The following is a 15027-nucleotide window of genomic DNA, read 5'->3' as shown; positions in this document are numbered from 1 at the left end:
TTAATCAATTTTGCCACAAAAATGTAAGAGCTACGCCTCCTAAGTTTAATTGTGTTTGATATTGGACATGCTTGGCACTATTTTGTACTCTGCAGCATAAATACATTACAGATTAAATGTGATCCTGGCTGGGACACTGAGCTGTTCATCATCTCGGTATCAGCAAATCTTTTTGTGTAAAAGGTGATAGTATACTCTCAGTCCTGTGTTGTGTAACAGCAGCTGACAGTTCACAGTCCGGTCCTGTCAAACCGAGAACGAGCACAAATACTTGATTCACTCCACATACATGATCTTATTACGCTTTCAAAATGTATAGCACTTTGGCTGACAGCCTGACCTTTTTTTTTCTTTCATCAAAATGCACTGTATTCTTCTCTCACCTCTGCGAAAACCACTGCAATTATCAGTAAGACAAGATAATTGGATTGCAATTTAGTACGAAATGTCAATGACATTTCATAATAAATTTCATACTGTGAGGCAGCAGCTTCAAAGGCAGGTGTTATGTAATGTGGCTGCTGACAACAAAGGCCCAAAGGTTGCTGAATATTTTAGCTTTTACCTAATTATGACTTAATTACAAAATGTGGTTATGTGGTATTCCAGTCTTATTGAAAGATTCAATCTGAAGCTGCCATGTAACAAGACAGCTGTGTTGTGACCTTAAAAAACCCAGAATTTCAGGAAAATTTGATCAGACATATGAAGTTTTTGATACAGACTGGATTTAGGCCAGACCCGTCAAACTGAGAACAAACACGCAACCATGGATTTATTAAAATGCAGCATCGAGATTGAAGAGTATGTCTCACATCCTATTTGAAATGCTGTGATGCAGATTTGTGTCCATACAGCAGAGGTTTAATTCGACTTGACAAGTTGAATACAAAAAAAGAAAAAAGAAAAAAAAAAAACAGCAATGGAAATGCCTTTCAAACGTGCTAATTTCACCTCAACATTTATTGAAAAGTAATTTAATTTAATGTCCAAGCAAGTGTAGGATCCTCAAGGCAAGATAATGTAAGAGGACATTTTCACATGACAGCCTTAGTCCAAATGTCTCACAGTGAGTGTGACAGTAGAAGAAACTTAAACAAAACCAATAGATATGCAGTCAAAGTGCCAGAAATATTATCAGAACGTTGTGGCTCTGGGATCCAGAGCCACAACACAGTGTGTAAAAGACAAAAAATAAAAACAGACAAAAATAAAATTAGAACAAAGCTAGAGAATCCAGTTGGGAACTTAGGACGTTGGGAACATAGGACTCTTGGAAACGTAGGAGACTGGGAACATAGGACCTTGTGGGCATATGATTCTGGGTACATAGGACCTTGGGATCATAGGACCTTGGGAACATAGAATCCTGGGAACATAGGATTCTTGGAAACATAGGAACATAGGACCTTGGGGACATGGGGTCCTGAGAACATAGGACCTTGGTAACATAAGACCTTGGGATCATAGGACCTTGGGAACATAGAATCCTGGGTACATAGGACCTTGGGAAGATAGGATCTTGGGAACATAGGACCTTGGGATCATAGGACCTTGGTAACATAGGATCCTGGGAACATAGGACCTTGGGAATATAGGACATTGGGAACATAGAATCCTAGGTACATAGGACCTTGGGAACATAGGACCTTGGGAATATAGGACATTGGGAATATAGGATCCTGGCAACATAGGACCTTGAGATCATAGGACCTTGGGAACATAGAATCCTGGGTACATAGGACCTTGGGAATATAGGACATTGGCAACATAGGATCCTGGGGAAAAGGCCCTTGGGAACATAGGACATTGGGAACATAGGATCCTGGGAACATAGGACCTTGGGAACATAGGATCCTGGGAACATGGGACCTTGGGATCATAGGACCTTGGGAACATAGAATCCTGGGTACATAGGACCTTGGGAACATAGGATCTTGGGAACATAGGATCATGGGAACATAGGACCTTAGGATCATAGGTCGTTGAGAACATAAGATCTTGGGAACGTCGGTCCTTGGGAACACAGGACCCAGGCTCAGCTTCAACAAAGCTAATCTAGGCTTTTTATTTTAATCCAGTGAATGAATGTTCAAACACAGATGACAAGCAGTCTCATCCAGATATCTCCAGTAGCTACAATGGAGACTGATAGCAGAAACTGTTTGTGATGTCAAACCTAAAAAGTAAAAACTTGGGTTTGGCTGTCAGTCACTCACACACGACATTCACCGATGGATTCAGAGAGAAATCCAGTGTAGAAAAGATGGAGACCAATTGACTCTCTGGATATATTTACATGCCTATAGATTCCCTTTAGATTCAAAGCGACAAGTTTACACCCATTATCTGGTGGTTGTCAAAAGGCATTCTGGGAAATCCAGGAAATCACTAATTAAAGTGGAAGCAGACATGGAACAGTTGAAGTTAAAGTAAAAATTAACACACTGCAACACTTCAATGCAAAATAACCGATGGGATCAACTGAACATGGCAAACCTGTAGCAGCTAGGTGATGCTCCCTTATTTAATTTAAAGATCAATGGAGGTTACTTCTCCCAGAAAAGAAAAACTGTCAGAACATCACTGGATGTTCTGTATAAGGCTCTTTTGTCTCTTCAGCCAGCTTCCTGATGTTGTGTCTTGCTGTATTACACTTGAGGACAGTTACAACAGCAGGTTGCATAATCGTGATCCTCGGGACCTTCGCTGTGTCTTCAGCCAACGCTACACAAGCAATTACATCTCTGTTCTCTCCTCAGTCTGTCTTTGTGATGATCTCTGATCTAATCATTTTGATTAAAGTCCTCCTCCAGCTATTGAATAAACTACAAAAAAATCATCTCTGTTCATCAGTATTATCTACTTTTTTCCCTATGAATAAACATCCCCTCATGCCTTAAAATGGCTTTAAAATTCACTAGCAATGAGGTTACATGTACAGGCAGGTGTGGCATATATCAGGTGCAATGTATGTTATGCACATTCACCAGTTTAAGTTTTTTTTTTTTGTTTTTTTGTTGTTGTTTTTTTACACAAGTTTTGCAAAAGAATGCAAAAGTTTCTGGGGAGGGTGCAAAATTATTTATCTTTCTTCCCCCATCCATCTATCTTTTTTTCTTTCCCATGTCCCACTAGGGGCTCTGGAAGAAACACAAAGTAAGAAAAAAAATAGAACATATTTTTGAGTCTTTGAAAGGAACTTGGAAACAGCTGAAATGACAGTGTTCAAAGAACGATTCATGAGAATTTGTGCAAAGTGACTGCAGAGAAAAACAGACCGCTGAGTCATGATTCTGAAGCAACAACAACTCTTGAGTCTCATGCTCTGTTGTTCGCCAGACACAACATTTCACAAATTATTTTATGTTATTAAATTAAAGAGAACGCAACAAGAAGCCTGTTGACCTTGTTTCAGATTTCAGAAGACATTTGTGAATCTTGTTAACTTTTGACTTTGATGATTTGGAAACTGCTCTTTCTGCTTGCTTTGGGTATTTTGTCCTGATTTATGTTTATGATATGAGCTACTGACGTCCTTTACTAATTATTCAACCAGCTGTAGCTGTAGTTTTATTTTTGATCACAAAATGCTTCACCTGTGGAGCTGGGTTTGAATTTTCTGCTGTAAGCTGAATGTCTACACCTACCTGCTCCTGTTTACTTCTGCCTTGGAAGACACACAAAAAACTCGCTCTTATTTCTTCACCTTGCTTATTTTGGCCATCATTTACGACAATTAGATTCACATCAATATTTCTCTACACCCACTGTTTACACGCCACACTCTGGGCATTTTGAAATAATAGTGATCAACAAATTCAACCTCAGCCTATTGCCTATTTATTGCATCTAATACATAAAACATAGACAGAAATGTGGAGGGCCCAATCTATGATGTGCACCGATTTTTCCAGCCCCTGTCAAACTCTGAGTGAAACTGTGCAGGAGTCACAGTCCAGACTGTCTCAAGTGAGGATGTACTAATGTAATCCACCACTAGGGGCACTAGGAGACTGTGGTTGCCAGTTAAAGCTGCACCAGCTGAGTTTAATGAAAAATATGCCTGTCTTGTGAGCCTTCATCATGAAGTGGAAGTGCAACAGAGAAGAAGGTGTCACACATAACTGGTGTATATTTGCTAAAATGAAATTCTTTTCACTCCTCCAACCGCAGAAATTTCAGATTGAAGTGAAGTTTGAAAGCCATACTGTTTCCTACATCAGATCCAACATCAGATCTTCTTCCTCTCTCATCTGATTGGTTTCCTAACGGTACAAAACATCACACGAGAGAGCTGCGTGCAGTTTACTGACGTCAAGCGACATAAATGCTGGGTACTGATGTTCAAATGGTTTTCAAAAAGTTACCACGTGCTTCCATTTGGAGCTATAACATGCAAAATTACCAGGTGCCAATGTAACTCTCCTGCAGGAATTCAGAACTGAAATAATGGCAGAGTGACTGATGAAGAAATAGAGGATTTGTGCCCAGTTTTAACGATTTGGCCTGCACCTGATGAAATAAAATGTTTAGTTCATGTTGTGAGGTAGCATGATGTGTGTAAAAAAAACTACAGCTAGTAGAGAGAGAACTTAGAGAATGCCATTAATATGTTACTATTAATTTATCACGTGGGGTTTTTCTTTTCCCCGAGTCATTCTCTGTCTGTGCCATAGACGTTCCACTGAAATATTTTCAGATAAGAGTATTTGACAAGACATTCCTGACATAAATTCCTGTCCTGATCCATTGTCATCGTCTCATTGTTCTGGTGATGTTCAGTTTGCCCCTTGGTACAACTTGTCCATGTTGACACTGTGACGCCGGTGTCCCTCTCTCCCTTTGACGTGGTTGTACAAATGTTGACACTTTTTTTTTCTCACCGTATTGGAAAATGATAATGATGATGACGACGGGAATTTAATCTCCTGACCGGTCCTTGTGGCTTTGCAGGATGTGCACATCTTGATCCTCTGGAACTTTCTGTGTTTCATCCCGGAGAGGACGGAGCATCACTGGGCATCAGACCAACACACTGCCAAAAAAAGAAAAAAAAAAAAAAAAAAAAAAAACATTAACCCATTAACAAGTCATTTAGCCTCATTTAGTGTTAAATCTTGTTAATCTTCGAAGAAGGTAAAAAAAAAATGTGTCAGTGGGATGAGATAATGCCTGCCAGGCTGCCGCCGTGCCCTAGATAAAAAATCAGCACCAGTTCCACAGCAGAAAAAAGGCACATTTGCATATTAATGAGCAGTGTAATTATTCCCCTCATGAATGCAGAAGGAGGAGACACGGTGTTACTGATTAAGAGGAGGGCAGGGTCACATTGCTCTGTGTACCTGACTCCTTACTCTCTCTCTCTCTCTCTCTCTCTCTCACACACACACACACACACACACAGGACAGGCAAGATCTTATCCTTCTAACTGTGCATGAACTTATAGCACATACAGAAATACTGATCATATTAAAGAGTTAGCAGGCCTGAGAAAGCACTATAATCTCCATGCAAATCATCTCCATATTATTATTTAGTTTCATTTTTTTGTCTTAAAACTTGTTTTTTCTTCAAATATGGAGTTTATTCTGCCTTTTTCCTTTTTCTTGTCCTTGTTTGAACATATTTACACCTGTTGCAGCAGGTGAACCAAGTGAAACTGCACTGGAAGTGGGATTATTTCATCCCACTGGTGGATGTTTTACCTTGTTTGAAGAAAAACAAGATTTTAACACAAAAGAAGAGACTAAATGACTTGATAAGATCGATTTCTTTTGCAGTGCAGTGCTGGAAGCTGTGGTTCTGATTCCCCACTCCCAGCTGAAATGGATGAACTTAAGAAATAAGGTGTGACTACTGAGGAATTAATAAAATATAACAACAAACCATGTGCTTTGTTTTGTAATATTAGTCCATGCAGAGTTTGAAGGTTGAACGCACTCAGTTTTTTTTTTTTTTTTTTTTTAAATGTAAGCCGTGAGTACAGCCTCAGTGATGAAAATGCAAAGGGAACAAGCAGCTGTTTTCATCTGCAAACTGAGGCGAGGACTCAGAACTTCCACCAAAGCTGTGAAAATGTGTGTGTGCATGTAAAGTTTGAACAGACTGAAGGAACATTACACACACACAGTCGCAAACCTGGGTTAAGTGACCTTCAGCAGCTATGATGAGGAGGAAAAGTGAGCCTTTCATTCAGTTCTCAAAGCCCAGGTTTTCCCAGTTACCAGGGTGTTTTCAAGAAAGACACATGATCATACTGAGTGCAGTGATTTATTATTTTCCTCTGCTGCCTGTAGCGTTGCTAAATTCATCACAGCTTAGAGACAGTAAGTGGAATGACAGTGGCATGAAGAAATCTGATTTCTAAGCACTGATGGTATCAAACTGATATTTTCATGTCTGATATATTTGATTTACTGACCATTATTTTTTAATGAAATTAACAGAGAGAGAGAGAGAGAGAGAGAGAGAGAGAGAGAGAGAGAGAGAGAGAGAGAGAGAGAGAGATTGCAGTGTTTTTGTGTGCATGGTGTGCACACAACACAGCTGCAGGTTGGGTCTTTGCATCAACCTTGGACACTCTGGAAACTGTGTCAGGCTTATTTCTGCTTATTCTGCAGAAACCTGCGGGATGTGGCACCAACACTGACCGGCTCTGCCAACTTATCATCCTGCTGGAGAGCAACGGCTGCATGTGTGTGCTCAGACTGCAGAGAGGTGCTGTGGATTCATATGCACTGAGTGGCAGATATCTGTGTGTTTTACATATCCAGAGTAGACTATCAAACAGTGCAGACATGGAGTAAAGAAATGAGAACAGGTGCAAAGGAAGGTTCAGATTGAATTGTTTATTTTTCTTTTTCTTTGCAAAAACTGACGCTGACAATAAATATACATTCACAATAAAAAATTGTTCAGATTGCAACGAAACATTCAAGTGTAATTAGCCGTTATAAAATCTATAACAAAATGTAAACAACTTTTTCTTTTCCCCAACATTGCAACTTCTGAGCCCAGAGTATTTTTCCTCTCCCCTCCAGGATCAGTGAAAGGCATGACGTCTACACAACACATTTTTTACGCATTGATGTGCGGTTCTCACAGGGTTTGAAGCCACGTCACACATTAGGCTCTGATTTGACAGAACAAGCAACATTCTCAAATGTCTCGTGAGCAAAAAGTTTTGCGCGTTTAGTGCACTGCGGTGTCCAGTGTCCATGGCAACATGCGCTGCGCCAGAGCGCGCGGCGGCCCCGGCGTCTCCGCATCTCCAGCGTCCATCAGTTTGAGCGCGGCAGCCGCACAGAGCGCCGGTCAAGCCGAAGCCTCGGGCTCTTCTCCGTGTCAAAGATGTGTCTCGGGTCTGAACCCCGCAGTCCGTTTAACTGATCACACACCTCTCTTTATCTTTGCCCTGCCCGCCTCCGATCGCCTTCTCCTTAATGTACATCAAGTCGCTGTGGACGCTGGGGCGGCGGGCGAAAGGAGCCACGATCCCGTAGGCTTCCCCCACGTCCTTCAGCTTCTTGTTTTTCATGGACTTTCTGTGCAGCATGTCGCAATACTGCACGGAGACTTTCCGGTGAAGGTCGGGGCTCATTTCGTGAGGTAGTTTGGCCAGGGTGAACAGAGTCTGAAACATCTTATCCACGTTCTCGTTGCGCTTGGCGGAGATCTCGAAGTACGCGCACTTCTCGTCCCCGGCCACCAGCTGCTCGATCTCCTCCGGCTGCACCTCCCGGTAAAACTCCCGGTCGCCCTTGTTCCCGCAGATGACCAGCGGCACGTCGATGTTCTCTTTGGTCTTGTTTTTCAGGCACGACTTGGTCTCGAAGATCTGCCGCTTGAGCCGCTGCACCTCCTGGAAGGAGTCTCGGTTGTCCAAACTGAAGACGAGGATGAACACATCACCTGGGGGAGAGAAGGATGCTTCTGTTTAGTTTTGCATCCAAGGTATACAAAGTTAGCAAAGGCACACAGTTTTAACAGTTTATGGCGCATTCTGCAGCCGTGCGTAAAAGACGCGCCGTGCACACAGATTTTATTGTATATCAACATTTTAAAAAGTTGCAATGATCAGCACTGCATTAAAATTCTGCACAGAAACGTTTTGCAAAAATAAAACAGCTCTGTGTGATAGTTACCTGTCAGTATGGATAGTCTCCTCATGGCGGGGAACGGGTGGTTCCCTGAAGTATCCAGTATGTCCAGCTGGTAAACGTCTCCTTTGATGCTGTACAGTTTCCTGTGAAAGTCCTCGATGGTCGGCGTGTACTGCTCGTCGAACCTCCCGTTCAAGAACCGGGACACGATGGCAGTTTTCCCAACTTTGGTGGATCCCAAAATCACCATCCGGTAGCAGTTCTTTGCCGGGATATCAAACTCGTTCTCCGAGGGTGACATTTTCTTAATCATGTTGGTAAACTGTGGAGCGTTTCCCCCGAAAGCCTGTGCGTAAAAGGCGAAGTGAGCGGCCTCAGCTTTGGGTTCACTCTCCCGGTGGTATCTGCTGCGTTTCTGCCTGGATCCCGGGCTGGAGCCGGTATATATATCCGCGGCGGGCAGACCCCTCCTCCCGGATACGTCACGGCTCAGTGAGTACTCGGTGCTCCATTGAGCGCCTGGGAGGGAAAGCGGACCAAACGCCCCTTGGTGCGTCAGTCGGTCAGTTCCAATGATCATGAGAGGACGATACGGCCAAGCGCACCACTGGGACTTGATGACAAGCATTTCTGCCGAAAAACAAACTAGGCTACACATCAGCCAGAGCCGGCCATAAAACTGATGTATTTTTTTGTGCGTAACAGCCCAATAGTAAAAGCGTACTAGAAAATTCCTAGTAGCCAACGCTTTTCCTAGTAGGAATATATCACAGTTAAGAATTATCGATCTTCTCTGCAAGATTCAGCGTAGCTCAGTGCATTGTGCTTACGATCACAGCGACCCTTGGACATTTTCTCATAATATTAAACCTCACGAGCGGATATGAAGCTCTCCAGATGGACGCACTAAACGCAATATTGCTGCTCCAGTGGTTTTATGCATAAGCCTAAATGACAAAGTGTCCCCACATGTGTAGTTTTTACATGACAAACTGTCAGCCTATTGCTGTTATTCCATAAGGTATAATAATACTAATAACAGTGTGATTTGAGTTATTGCATACCTCGGTGCACCTTTAGAACAGGTTACAACAATGATTTATCCACATTTTGGCACAAATGTTATAAGACAGAGTCTGACTCATTCATTAATCCATTCAGTCACTCATTAATTCCTCAGCCTCGCTCACTTCACCAGGCAGAAGAAACCTGCAGCTTCACCGTGAGCGGAGGCGAGAGATACTCTGCAGTTACTTACATTACCAACAGAGGGCAGTCGGGGCACAATCCCAAGCAGTGATGTACAACATGACTTTGTGTGTGTGTGTGTGTGTGTGTGTGTGTGTGAATGAACTGTAGGGCCTGTTATGTGTTGCAAATCTGTGTTTAGTTTCGTTTCTTGTCCACCAGAGGAGCATTTCTCTCTCAGCTGGTGTTTGTCAAAAGACATTAACGCAATAAGACACCCATTCACAAAATACATTGTGTGTGTGTGTGTGTGTGTGTGTGTGTGTGCAAATGAAGTGCAAGCCAGCATGTGTTGCCTATGTGTGTTTAGTTTCACTCCTTCTCCCCCCCCAGAGGAACATTTCCCTCTCAGCTGGTGTTTGTCAAAAGACATTAACACAATAAGAAACTCATTCACAAATAACGCTCACCACAGAGAGTGAACAGAGTCTGCATGGTCATTATTACAGTGTGAGAAAACAAGTAAACCACATAGGTCTCACATCATGTTCCAGTCCTGAGGAGGAGTTTGCTGAGAGGACGGGGGAGGAGGAGGCGGGAGTCCAGCCATGCATTGTGATAAACTGAGGATGCATTCACAACAAGAATGTCTGAAATGGTTTATTCAAACTGTGGAGCATTTATACGCCTTATGTTCCATGCATTCCTCCAGGTGAGACTAGAGCCATTTAAATTAAAGTGGCATTAAATCTTCTGAAAACGTTGCGGTCGTCTGACCACAGAGCTGTGAGGAGTGAGAGTGTAATGTGAACCAGCTACAGGAAATGACCTCCACAAAAAAAAACCAAAAAAAAAAACTCGAGGGATTATGTGAGGAGACAGATGCTGACATCTGTTTCTCATGCATGGGAAACCTATTAGTGTAACGGCAATTCATTCAGTAAGCCTGCATATCAAATGGGAACAATAATCAGAACAAATGCACATATACCACTTTGTCTCTCTCAGGTGAGACGCTGAGGTGAAATGCACCTCTGGATATGAACATCCCATATTTAACCAGCTTAGCAGAAAATGCACCGACAATGCATCTATCTTGAGTATCAAACTTTATTATTATCCCTACAGGATGTGCCCAGCAGTCCACACCATGTGCAGCAAACTGCAGGAGGGGAGTTTATTAACTTGTTCTGTGAATTGTTCACGTTCACAAAAATTGATCTGAAACTAAATTCTGAGGCTGTTTGCCAAGTAGTTTTCTGATAAACAACAAATATAGCAAATTCTGATCAACCAAAATCCATCTCAGGCCCAGGCTTGTGGTTAGGCCACGCCCACTTCAGAGTATAGATACATATTGCTTGCTAGGGCAGCACAAAAATGAAAAAATGAGTTCTGGGATGAAAGTCTATGAGAAAAAACTCTAAAGTCAATTTTAGTCTCAGAACAGACCTAATCCTCTTCCGTCCACCCGTCCCCCCAGACCTGAACCTGAACCAAACAAAGAGAGAAACACAACAAAAAGCAAACCTGCCCGCTGAGTAAGAGCGAGCGTGGATGAGCCGGCGCTGTGCTGTCAGTCAGAGGCAGCGAACGAACCACCGACCACACGCTGAGTCACAGGGAGGACGAGGCGAGCGCCCCGGCCGCTGCTCGCTGCACTGCTCGTACCTCGGACGTCCCACGCAGAGCAACAGGAACTGGGCACTGAGGAGTGTGTGTGTGTGTGTGTGTGTGTGTGTTTGTGTGTTGGGATGGCCACAGGCGGAGAGAAACAGTTGTGAATTTGTGTGTTTGCCTCTGTTGCACATGTATTAGGTCGGAGTATCCAAAATGTGATATCATGATAATTCCTGATTCCTGATCATATTGATTTTGACAATTAATTCCCAAATCCTTTTTAAATCTGCTAAATGAAATGTTTTATGTGCATAAATCGCACATTAATCAAAACTGTCATGTAATCAAAACTACATTTGCACATTCCTCTTCCTCTTCGTGTGTCTGCAAAAATTTAACAAACTTCATTTTTTTTTCTGCTCCCCCTGCACCCGTCGTCTCTGTCCCGTCATCCATCCTGCAGGTTTTGGCTCCAGCCCCTAATTGGATCTCACACACCTGGTCCAATTAAGGGCTTCATTCTGATTGGCTGAAAGAGATCTGCCTTTACAATGTGCAGTCACCAAAGGGAAAGGAGACTTGAGATTCACGAGCTACTTCATTTTCCCAAAAAACAACGGTGCCTCGACACTTAAACAGGTTGGACATAGTTTTTCTTCTACCGGTAAATGTCCATTGGGCTTATTTGTCTGTGCAACATGTTTGAAATAATAACAAACCAAAAAAAAAAAAAAAAAGAGAGAGAGATTAAAAAAAACAATTTGATGATTTAGGCCTGCTGTGTTTCAACAAGAGAGTTAGAAAATGTTTTGGTACAATCTGCCGTTGTTGGTTTTATTTATTGCAAATATGTAGCATAACTAATACAAACAAACAAACAAACAAACAAAACACTATTACAAAATAAAATGGGGTGGGGAGGATACTGAAAAATAAATGATGGTGGTGAGGTTGAGTTTGAGTCCTGTGTTAAGCGAGCGCTGTGTTCGTTGCCAAGCCGTTTTAGTGGCTAACGGAGCAAAAGAAAGTGGCTAAAGTAGCTAGCGCGCTAATATTAGCCAGCGCTCCTGGCTCTAAGTCTAAATGTTGATGTGCAGCAGATTTTCGCTTTTGATGTGTCGAAACTTTGACTGGCCACATTTTAGTCTGGTGACTGGGTTTAGGTTTAGGTTTAGGTTTATTTATTTAGCTCACATTAAAGCTACAAGAGTTCAAGAGTTCAATCAATTCAGATTTATAAGGCTAACAAATAAACACTGAAAAAGAAGGCGATAAAGTACACACATAATCAGTGTTATATGAACAAAATATGGAGATAGAGAACAGAATAATCAATATCAAGTAGAGACAATGGAAATAAAGTCTATACATAGGGGTTGAAATCATGGAGAAAAGGCATAGAATAAAGATGTAGGGCAATGGAGAGGGCATATGGTGTGTGTGTGTGTGTGTGTGTGTGTGAGACAGAAAGACACAGTGAGACAGAGTGCATGAGTTCGGCCCAAACACATGATAACAGAAAATGCCAGTTAGGTAACAGCAGAAATGCTCATTACCCATCAGATACAAAGGGATGAAGTTGAGAGGCAGCGATGGTGGCAAAGGGAACACACACACACACACACACACACACACACACACACACACACCACTCATGTTGTGTCTGACTGCAAAGTGACTTGTTCACTCTCCCTCACATCTTTGTTCCATCGCTGGAGACACATGAGAAGTTTAAAAAAAAAAAAAAGTAAAGAAAAGAAGAAGAAGAAAGACGAGGACAACGTGTCTATTTTTTGTCGTGTGTGAGCGGAGGGAGGCCGCTAATGAGACGAGCCGCCTCAGAGGAGAGCGGCGGTCATGTCGCGCTCGCTGTCGGATAATGACACGGCGAGGAAGAGCCGGCCGAGCTCCTGCAGGGACGGCAGCCGAGCAGGAAACTCAGAGCAGCCTGGAAAAACAAATGGTGCTCAGCAAACAACTCCACTTCTGCCGGGCAGGTCGTAAAAGACAGGGACTGTGTGTGTGTGTGTGTGTGTGTGTGTGTGTGTGTGGAGGAGAGGCTGATGCAGAGAGTGAGAGTGAGACAGAAGAGGCTTGGAAACTCACTTAGTGAAGTCAGAGCGACACACACAACAAGTGCAAAACTAACATTCCCGCTCTACGGCTGATGTCACATTCCCAGACTTTTCCATGACTTTCCAGGACTAAAATGTTGAATTTCCATGACCTACATCCACAAAAGTTTTTTTTTTTTCTTTTGACCAAAATTTTAAACAAATCTCAATTAATTCAACCACATAGGTCATTTATTCCAACCATCGAATTCATTCATTTATTCATTCATTCATTCAATTCATTCATTGATGCATTTTCCAAACTGCTTTTCCAATGCAGGGATTCTGGAGGCTATTCCAGCACTACCCCCTAGAGGTACGCTGGAGTACTGCAGCGGGTAGAGTTTTTTTAATATGAAAATCTAAAAAATATCAGTCATGCTCCATTACTCAAATAATTACAGTATGCTATAATAATTGAAGATGCAAAAATGTAAATATAAGTTTGAGGAATCACATTTATATTTAGTTTTCCCCTCCGGGTTTCCTGTCAGATGTGTGTGTTTGTGGTTTAAATCTGCCGCCGTGGTCGTCGAGCGAGGACGTTTGTTCACTCTGACCGGGAAGACGAGACAAAGGGGAAAAAAAACAACCAGAAAATAGATTTGTGGTTGAAACATAGCAGCGATACAGCTGAGAACAAGGAGGAAGAAGAGAAAAACAAGCAGAAGCAGAAACAGAACAAAACCTCCTCAGTATCAGGCTGTTGTTTCACACACTGATGGAGCCGGGTTGGACCACTTTAAATTGGGTTTTTTTGTAGCATTTTTGCTAGAAATTGCACTGGTCAGGGCTGAAAAATATTTCGAAGGGGGTGCACGATTGAAAAAAGTTTGAGAAGCACCGCTCTAATATGAACAGAAGTGTTTCTCTAACACCTGAAGGACTGTTTCCCAACTCAGCCAGATACTAGCTGACCAGCTGACAGGCTCGCTAACCACTAAAATACTTGGTCAAAGTTATGGGAAGGTTATTTTTAAGGTCAAGAAAAGGTTTGTTGTAATGGTTGAAGTTGGAGAACCTGAATTTTTGCTGTATTGGTCGCCTCAGAGGATGAAAACTGCTCAGCCGTGTTGCTCAGAAAGGTAGAAATGTGTGCAGACGTGTGTGTGACTACATGGCCGGGTTGTGTTTTTAGTGACAGGAATCCTTCAGCATCCGCCCTACTGGATTATGTGACCATTTTTTGTGATTCTCAAATAGTTAAAAGAGAGAAAAACATAATGTTTCTAAAGTGCAATGGTGGTTACCGTAAAAAAAAAAAAAAAGCTGCTTTGAAAAAATGATTTCCAAGTCAGTGGAGAAAAACAGAGGCATGACACTTGACAGAAGAGACTTTTTGTTCAGATTAACTTCGGAGACAGATGGCTCTCGCCGATGAACCACCCGGCACAAAATGCATCAGAGTGATTCTTTTTTGCAAAATAGTATTCCTAGTGTTAAGTGTTATATTGACTTCTGTTAGGCAAACTGTTGCAGGTGATTGCAGAGAGAGAAAAATGAGCCTGAAAGTGGCCACTTCAGGATGACTCTGACCCACTTTTGAGCGAGTTTGAAACTACTAACTGTCTCATTTCTGAAGTAAAACGATAGTTCAGTACCTCGGTGACTCCTTCACAGCTTTTATCACGATTTTGTTCTCTCCTGCTTCCCACTCGAGCCTTTCAAAACTTTGTTTGGCTGTAAAAAAAAACCACAGTTGGAACAGAGAGGTGTTTTAAACAAATGAACACATCCGGTGCGTGAAAACCAAATACATATTTTTTTCAGTTCAGGCAGTGACACACCATATGATTTCTAGGCTGCTAAACACCGAATAAAAAAATGAATTGAAGAAACTTGCACAGTATTTGTCGTTCTTGACATACTTCTTGAAATTATGCCACACTGTCTAGAACTCTAAACACAAAAGCAAAACTGCATTGTCATCTTCATAAAACCTAAAACTTCCAAACAAAACTGTCTCCTTTCAAAACCGTGTAACCTTCAATCTACAGCA

At 42.2% G+C, this 15027-nt stretch overlaps 1 protein-coding gene across 2 annotated transcripts; it reads right to left on the bottom strand.

Moving 5' to 3' along the window:
• Positions 1–6888: 6888 nt before the first annotated feature.
• rasd1 (RAS, dexamethasone-induced 1) lies at positions 6889–8498 on the bottom strand. Of its 2 annotated transcripts, none has more exons than XM_030077963.1 (2): positions 8149–8498; positions 6889–7936 (listed from the first exon to the last, which is right to left on the bottom strand). In XM_030077963.1, the coding sequence occupies exons 1-2, from the start codon at positions 8417–8419 to the stop codon at positions 7386–7388; spliced, it is 822 nt and encodes a 273-aa protein (XP_029933823.1). In that variant the 5' UTR covers positions 8420–8498; the 3' UTR covers positions 6889–7385. The 2 variants fall into 2 exon arrangements, with proteins under 2 accessions (XP_029933823.1, XP_029933824.1); XM_030077964.1 differs by having other exon boundaries at positions 6889–7915.
• Positions 8499–15027: the final 6529 nt, after the last annotated feature.

This window comes from Myripristis murdjan, chromosome 19 (assembly GCF_902150065.1).
Source record: "Myripristis murdjan chromosome 19, fMyrMur1.1, whole genome shotgun sequence".
In the NCBI taxonomy this organism is placed as follows: Eukaryota; Metazoa; Chordata; class Actinopteri; order Holocentriformes; family Holocentridae; genus Myripristis; species Myripristis murdjan.
The sequence above is the reverse complement of the archived record's forward strand: the minus strand, read 5'-3'. Positions and strand labels throughout refer to the sequence as shown.